Genomic DNA, 9120 nt, shown 5'->3' with positions numbered 1-9120 from the left:
CTTCTAAACCTCATTTTGCATCGTCTCATTCTCTTTAAAGTCACTTTAAGCACCTTCTAAACCTCATTTTGCATCGTCTCATTCTCTTTAAAGTCACTTTAAGCACCTTCTAAACCTCATTTTGCATCGTCTCATTCTCTTTAAAGTCACCTTAAGCACCTTCTAAACACCATTTTGCATCGTCTCATTCTCTTTAAAGTCACTTTAAGCACCTTCTAAACCTCATTTTGCATCGTCTCATTCTCTTTAAAGTCACTTTAAGCACCTTCTAAACCTCATTTTGCATCGTCTCATTCTCTTTAAAGTCACCTTAAGCACCTTCTAAACACCATTTTGCATCGTCTCATTCTCTTTAAAGTCACTTTAAGCACCTTCTAAACACCATTTTGCATCGTCTCATTCTCTTTAAAGTCACTTTAAGCACCTTCTAAACCTCATTTTGCATCGTCTCATTCTCTTTAAAGTCACCTTAAGCACCTTCTAAACACCATTTTGCATCGTCTCATTCTCTTTAAAGTCACTTTAAGCACCTTCTAAACCTCATTTTGCATCGTCTCATTCTCTTTAAAGTCACTTTAAGCACCTTCTAAACCTCATTTTGCATCGTCTCATTCTCTTTAAAGTCACTTTAAGCACCTTCTAAACCTCATTTTGCATCGTCTCATTCTCTTTAAAGTCACTTTAAGCACCTTCTAAACCTCATTTTGCATCGTCTCATTCTCTTTAAAGTCACTTTAAGCACCTTCTAAACCTCATTTTGCATCGTCTCATTCTCTTTAAAGTCACTTTAAGCACCTTCTAAACACCATTTTGCATCGTCTCATTCTCTTTAAAGTCACTTTAAGCACCTTCTAAACCTCATTTTGCATCGTCTCATTCTCTTTAAAGTCACTTTAAGCACCTTCTAAACACCATTTTGCATCGTCTCATTCTCTTTAAAGTCACTTTAAGCACCTTCTAAACCTCATTTTGCATCGTCTCATTCTCTTTAAAGTCACTTTAAGCACCTTCTAAACACCATTTTGCATCGTCTCATTCTCTTTAAAGTCACTTTAAGCACCTTCTAAACCTCATTTTGCATCGTCTCATTCTCTTTAAAGTCACCTTAAGCACCTTCTAAACACCATTTTGCATCGTCTCATTCTCTTTAAAGTCACTTTAAGCACCTTCTAAACCTCATTTTGCATCGTCTCATTCTCTTTAAAGTCACTTTAAGCACCTTCTAAACACTATTTTGCATCGTCTCATTCTCTTTAAAGTCACTTCAAGCACCTTCTAAACCTCATTTTGCATCGTCTCATTCTCTTTAAAGTCACCTTAAGCACCTTCTAAACACCATTTTGCATCGTCTCATTCTCTTTAAAGTCACTTTAAGCACCTTCTAAACACCATTTTGCATCGTCTCATTCTCTTTAAAGTCACTTTAAGCACCTTCTAAACACCATTTTGCATCGTCTCATTCTCTTTAAAGTCACTTTAAGCACCTTCTAAACACCATTTTGCATCGTCTCATTCTCTTTAAAGTCACTTTAAGCACCTTCTAAACCTCATTTTGCATCGTCTCATTCTCTTTAAAGTCACTTTAAGCACCTTCTAAACACCATTTTGCATCGTCTCATTCTCTTTAAAGTCACTTTAAGCACCTTCTAAACCTCATTTTGCATCGTCTCATTCTCTTTAAAGTCACTTTAAGCACCTTCTAAACTTCATTTTGCATCGTCTCATTCTCTTTAAAGTCACTTTAAGCACCTTCTAAACCTCATTTTGCATCATCTCATTCTCTTTAAAGTCACTTTAAGCACCTTCTAAACCTCATTTTGCATCGTCTCATTCTCTTTAAAGTCACCTTAAGCACCTTCTAAACACCATTTTGCATCGTCTCATTCTCTTTAAAGTCACTTTAAGCACCTTCTAAACCTCATTTTGCATCGTCTCATTCTCTTTAAAGTCACTTTAAGCACCTTCTAAACACCATTTTGCATCGTCTCATTCTCTTTAAAGTCACTTTAAGCACCTTCTAAACACCATTTTGCATCGTCTCATTCTCTTTAAAGTCACTTTAAGCACCTTCTAAACCTCATTTTGCATCGTCTCATTCTCTTTAAAGTCACCTTAAGCACCTTCTAAACACCATTTTGCATCGTCTCATTCTCTTTAAAGTCACTTTAAGCACCTTCTAAACCTCATTTTGCATCGTCTCATTCTCTTTAAAGTCACTTTAAGCACCTTCTAAACACCATTTTGCATCGTCTCATTCTCTTTAAAGTCACTTTAAGCACCTTCTAAACCTCATTTTGCATCGTCTCATTCTCTTTAAAGTCACTTTAAGCACCTTCTAAACCTCATTTTGCATCGTCTCATTCTCTTTAAAGTCACTTTAAGCACCTTCTAAACCTCATTTTGCATCGTCTCATTTTCTTTAAAGTCACTTTAAGCACCTTCTAAACACCATTTTGCATCGTCTCATTCTCTTTAAAGTCACTTTAAGCACCTTCTAAACCTCATTTTGCATCGTCTCATTCTCTTTAAAGTCACTTTAAGCACCTTCTAAACACCATTTTGCATCGTCTCATTCTCTTTAAAGTCACTTTAAGCACCTTCTAAACACCATTTTGCATCGTCTCATTCTCTTTAAAGTCACTTTAAGCACCTTCTAAACACCATTTTGCATCGTCTCATTCTCTTTAAAGTCACTTTAAGCACCTTCTAAACCTCATTTTGCATCGTCTCATTCTCTTTAAAGTCACTTTAAGCACCTTCTAAACACCATTTTGCATCGTCTCATTCTCTTTAAAGTCACTTTAAGCACCTTCTAAACACCATTTTGCATCGTCTCATTCTCTTTAAAGTCACCTTAAGCACCTTCTAAACACCATTTTGCATCGTCTCATTCTCTTTAAAGTCACCTTAAGCACCTTCTAAACACCATTTTGCATCGTCTCATTCTCTTTAAAGTCACCTTAAGCACCTTCTAAACCTCATTTTGCATCGTCTCATTCTCTTTAAAGTCACTTTAAGCACCTTCTAAACCTCATTTTGCATCGTCTCATTCTCTTTAAAGTCACTTTAAGCACCTTCTAAACACCATTTTGCATCGTCTCATTCTCTTTAAAGTCACTTTAAGCACCTTCTAAACCTCATTTTGCATCGTCTCATTCTCTTTAAAGTCACCTTAAGCACCTTCTAAACACCATTTTGCATCGTCTCATTCTCTTTAAAGTCACTTTAAGCACCTTCTTAACCTCATTTTGCATCGTCTCATTCTCTTTAAAGTCACTTTAAGCACCTTCTAAACCTCATTTTGCATCGTCTCATTCTCTTTAAAGTCACCTTAAGCACCTTCTAAACACCATTTTGCATCGTCTCATTCTCTTTAAAGTCACTTTAAGCACCTTCTAAACCTCATTTTGCATCGTCTCATTCTCTTTAAAGTCACCTTAAGCACCTTCTAAACCTCATTTTGCATCGTCTCATTCTCTTTAAAGTCACTTTAAGCACCTTCTAAACACCATTTTGCATCGTCTCATTCTCTTTAAAGTCACTTTAAGCACCTTCTAAACACCATTTTGCATCGTCTCATTCTCTTTAAAGTCACTTTAAGCACCTTCTAAACCTCATTTTGCATCGTCTCATTCTCTTTAAAGTCACTTTAAGCACCTTCTAAACCTCATTTTGCATCGTCTCATTCTCTTTAAAGTCACCTTAAGCACCTTCTAAACACCATTTTGCATCGTCTCATTCTCTTTAAAGTCACTTTAAGCACCTTCTAAACCTCATTTTGCATCGTCTCATTCTCTTTAAAGTCACCTTAAGCACCTTCTAAACCTCATTTTGCATCGTCTCATTCTCTTTAAAGTCACTTTAAGCACCTTCTAAACACCATTTTGCATCGTCTCATTCTCTTTAAAGTCACTTTAAGCACCTTCTAAACACCATTTTGCATCGTCTCATTCTCTTTAAAGTCACTTTAAGCACCTTCTAAACCTCATTTTGCATCGTCTCATTCTCTTTAAAGTCACTTTAAGCACCTTCTAAACCTCATTTTGCATCGTCTCATTCTCTTTAAAGTCACTTTAAGCACCTTCTAAACCTCATTTTGCATCGTCTCATTCTCTTTAAAGTCACCTTAAGCACCTTCTAAACACCATTTTGCATCGTCTCATTCTCTTTAAAGTCACTTTAAGCACCTTCTAAACCTCATTTTGCATCGTCTCATTCTCTTTAAAGTCACCTTAAGCACCTTCTAAACCTCATTTTGCATCGTCTCATTCTCTTTAAAGTCAGTTTAAGCACCTTCTAAACACCATTTTGCATCGTCTCATTCTCTTTAAAGTCACTTTAAGCACCTTCTAAACACCATTTTGCATCGTCTCATTCTCTTTAAAGTCACTTTAAGCACCTTCTAAACCTCATTTTGCATCGTCTCATTCTCTTTAAAGTCACTTTAAGCACCTTCTAAACCTCATTTTGCATCGTCTCATTCTCTTTAAAGTCACTTTAAGCACCTTCTAAACCTCATTTTGCATCGTCTCATTCTCTTTAAAGTCACCTTAAGCACCTTCTAAACACCATTTTGCATCGTCTCATTCTCTTTAAAGTCACCTTAAGCACCTTCTAAACACCATTTTGCATCGTCTCATTCTCTTTAAAGTCACTTTAAGCACCTTCTAAACCTCATTTTGCATCGTCTCATTCTCTTTAAAGTCACCTTAAGCACCTTCTAAACACCATTTTGCATCGTCTCATTCTCTTTAAAGTCACTTTAAGCACCTTCTAAACCTCATTTTGCATCGTCTCATTCTCTTTAAAGTCACCTTAAGCACCTTCTAAACACCATTTTGCATCGTCTCATTCTCTTTAAAGTCACTTTAAGCACCTTCTAAACACCATTTTGCATCGTCTCATTCTCTTTAAAGTCACTTTAAGCACCTTCTAAACCTCATTTTGCATCGTCTCATTCTCTTTAAAGTCACCTTAAGCACCTTCTAAACACCATTTTGCATCGTCTCATTCTCTTTAAAGTCACTTTAAGCACCTTCTAAACCTCATTTTGCATCGTCTCATTCTCTTTAAAGTCACTTTAAGCACCTTCTAAACCTCATTTTGCATCGTCTCATTCTCTTTAAAGTCACTTTAAGCACCTTCTAAACCTCATTTTGCATCGTCTCATTCTCTTTAAAGTCACTTTAAGCACCTTCTAAACACCATTTTGCATCGTCTCATTCTCTTTAAAGTCACTTTAAGCACATTCTAAACACCATTTTGCATCGTCTCATTCTCTTTAAAGTCACTTAAAGCACCTTCTAAACCTCATTTTGCATCGTCTCATTCTCTTTAAAGTCACTTTAAGCACCTTCTAAACCTCATTTTGCATCGTCTCATTCTCTTTAAAGTCACCTTAAGCACCTTCTAAACACCATTTTGCATCGTCTCATTCTCTTTAAAGTCACTGTTCGACCAACTACTATCATTTGGTCGAAAGGGCGAATTAGTGCGTTCTCATTGAATCGCCATCTCCAACTGACACTCACTACGTATGAAATCGCCTTTTTATACCCGGATCAACCGCGCTTTTTATTACCCGCGAATTAACCACCGCCCGCGACTATAAAAGGAGTGGATTTCCGCGAAATCGTTCTCTTGCACCTGAACCACCAACCTAGAAGGAAGGAAGACCACCTGAACCACCAACCTAGAAGGAAGGAAGACCATAGCAACCAGCAGACCCTAATCAACAGTTCTTTTCAGAACTAAACATTCGTTTACCCGAATCACGTCGCCACCTGTGATTCGGCTTTTGCGACACGTGCAGCATCCTTGCAAGCAGCAACGGGAGCAGAGCGGGACCCACCGTAAGTAAGCGAGTGAGAGAGAGAAGCGTAACCAGCGAGGGGAAAGTCCTTCACCGCTCCAAGGAAGACGTTGGAGGGAGCTTCTTCCTAGCATCCTGTGGTGCCGCAACCGACCACGGAGGGCGCTGCTGTACCAGCTATATCCTACAACGGGCCGACACGAAGAAGTAGCAGAAGAAGCAGAAGAAGAAAAAGAAGGAGAAGTGAAGAAGAAGTGAAGAAAAAGTGAAGAACAAGAAGAAGAAGAAGAGGAAAAATAAAAACACAACGTAGGGGCGCACCAAGAGTCCGTACCCTGACGGAACATTTGGTGCCGTGACCAGGATACCCGATACCAACCAGAGCCACTCACACGCCGACCCGCTTCCGTTATCGTTCCAACCTGAACCTGTTTCCGAGTTGATCCGGACCGTGATCTTCTCACCACCGGAACGATAGCACCTGTGAAACATCCTGTCCAGTGAGTGACTCATCCCAGCAAACCTTCCAAAAGGTGCAGAGAGCAGTAAAAAGCATGGCACCAACCCAGCGTGCCCGAGAGTTGAAGCGGCAGAATGCCCTCGACTATATAGAGAGAACCCGTGCCTTCGTCACCAACTACAACGAAGAGCAACAGCATCTAGTCGAACCGAGACTAGACCGTTTGGAGAAAACCTGGCTGGTTTTTGAAACAGCGCAAGATGCCTTGGAGGAGCTATCAGAAACTCCTGAGCAAGATGCCGAGAACCGCAAGCTTCGAGGATCAGCTGAGGAGCTATACCTGCAGCTGATAGCCGAACTACAGCTATTGTTGCCTGTAGCCCCCAAAAAAGAAGTCAAGGATGAAGCTTCAAAACCACTTATAAAGCTTCCTACCATTTCCTTGCCGGAATTCACCGGAAACTATAGCGACTGGATCACATACCATGACACTTTCTTGTCTATGATCCACCAGTCGGCTGATATTTCCGAAGTGCAAAAATTCCACTACCTGAGGGCGTCTTTAAAAGGCGAACCGGCTAGCCTTATTCAACCGATAGCGCTTACCGCAGCCAATTATAAGGTAGCCTGGAATACTTTGTTGGGACGCTACTCCAACAAACCTCTGTTGAAAAAGAAGCACGTAAGAGAGCTGCTTACTTTCCCAAAAATGCCGAACAGCAGTGTAGAGGCGATACAAACCACCGTGGACGCTTTCCAGCGTCACACCCAACTTCTTGAACAATTGGGAGAAAATGTTCAACGGGACTGCTCCATGTTCCTAGTCGAGCTCCTAGGATCCAAGCTGGATGAAGCTTCGTTAGCCGCATGGGAAGAAGCGCAAGGCGACCGCGAACCTACATTTGCAGGCATGCTTGTCTTTCTGCAACGCCGAGCCCGTGTGCTAGAAACGATCGCCATGTCCAAAGGTTCAGAGCCAAAGCCAAGTAAAAGACCCACACTACCAAAGATGAGTGCACATCCTGCTGTGTCCGCTACAAAGGAACCACCAAAATGCCCTGTATGTAAAAACCAGCACCATCAGCTAATTCGTTGTCCGCGCTTTGCCAACCTTAACTCGATCGCCCGGAACGAAATCATCAAGGAAAACAAACTGTGTTTTAACTGTTTCGGAGCTGCTCACTATACCCGTGATTGCACATCCAAGTACAGCTGCCGGCAGTGCGGAAAAAGGCATCACTCTATGCTACATCCCGACAGTGAAGCAAATCCATCTTCAGAAAGTGTATCAACGACAATGATGGCTACCGCTGCGCAAGGAAGTATTACCAAAAATATTCTTCTATCTACAGTGGTAATTCAAATACGAGATGCGTATGGCCAACCTCACATGGCAAGAGCATTGTTGGACAATGGCTCCCAACCGAATGCCATCAGTGAACGGTTGTGTCAAATACTGCGGCTTCCAAGGCAAAAAACGAATATTGCCATTACCGGCATTGATAAAACCACTACAACTGCCAAACATCTGGTTACTGCTGAAATCCAGTCCCGCACAACTAACTACAAGCGCAGTATAACTTTCCTGGTACTTAGGAAAGTAGCCAGTGAAACACCAACTACCACCATCCCAATTCACCATTGGCACATACCACCAGGCTATCCTCTCGCGGACCCAGAGTTTAGCAAATCCAGCCAGATCGACATCATAATTGGCGCGGAGCATTTCTACTCCCTGTTAATGGAAGGACGCCATCCTCTTCCGGAAGTAGGAAATGTGTTAGTGGAAAGTGTCTTCGGCTGGATTGTAGCAGGATCAATGCCGAATATTAATCCACCGGTGACTGTTAGATGTCACACCGCAGCTTTCGCTCCTACCGTCGATGAGCTGCTACCACGATTTTGGGACATCGAAGAACTGCAAGACAACGCACTAACCAACGAAGAAAACAAATGCGAAAGGTATTACCAGCAGATCATCTCCCGTGACCTATCGGGTCGATACATCCGTATGCCGAAACATTCTGAACAACTCTTAGGTGAATCCAAGCCAACTATTATTCGGCGTTTCCATCCGCTCGAAAAACGTTTACCACAAAATCCTGAGATTCAGAGTGCATCCCACGCTTCCTGCTTGCATCACGTATCCGGAAAGCAAAACCCTGCTGATGTACTATCCTGTAGAATTCCCGCCGACCTATTGGTCCATAACGAAGTATAGAAATATGGTCCATCATGGCTTCGAGAAGAAAAATCGTCGTGGCCTATCTCATCTCCTGCTTGTTCCAATCTAACTGACGAAAAGTTAGAAGTGAAAAAGGACGTCGTATTACTTATGCAGACAATGCAGACAAATGACATCATCACCAGATACTCCTCCTACCAGACTCTGCTGAGAGTAATCGGATTTTGCTTACATCTTTTCAACAACGCTCACAGTCGAACCAACCAGAATTGCGCTTACCTACACGTAGATGAACTGCAACGAGCAAAAATTGCGCTAGTGAAGCTAGTCCAAACCGAATGCTTTACCAAGGAGATAACTCAACTTCAGAAAAACAAACTAGTCAGCAGAACTTCGTCACTCCGATTGCTGAATCCATTCCTAGACGATGATGGGGTAATACGAGTTGGTGGTCGACTATGCCGCTCCGACATTCCATATGGAGAAAAACACCAGCTTGTTATTCCGGGATTTCATCCATTCACTCGTCTATTAATCCTGTATCACCACATGTACCTCAAGCCAACACACCGCAAAGCAGCATCCCGCAAATGTAACATTTGTGTTTTCGTTTGCATGAGTACTAAGGCAGTGCACCTAGAGCTAGTCTCCGACCTTAGTACC

At 40.9% G+C, this 9120-nt stretch overlaps 1 protein-coding gene across 1 annotated transcript; it reads left to right on the top strand.

Annotated features, from left to right (window-relative positions):
- Positions 1-6366: 6366 nt before the first annotated feature.
- Positions 6367-8281, top strand: LOC131292790 (uncharacterized; the record flags this gene model as incomplete). Its single annotated transcript, XM_058320873.1, has 1 exon — positions 6367-8281. A coding segment is annotated over exon 1 (1915 nt), but the record flags the coding sequence as incomplete, so codon positions are not given.
- Positions 8282-9120: the final 839 nt, after the last annotated feature.

Source organism: Anopheles ziemanni, unplaced genomic scaffold, assembly GCF_943734765.1.
Source record: "Anopheles ziemanni unplaced genomic scaffold, idAnoZiCoDA_A2_x.2 U_28, whole genome shotgun sequence".
In the NCBI taxonomy this organism is placed as follows: domain Eukaryota; kingdom Metazoa; phylum Arthropoda; class Insecta; order Diptera; family Culicidae; genus Anopheles; species Anopheles ziemanni.
Note: the sequence above shows the minus strand (reverse complement) of the source record. Positions and strands in the feature narration are given on the sequence as shown.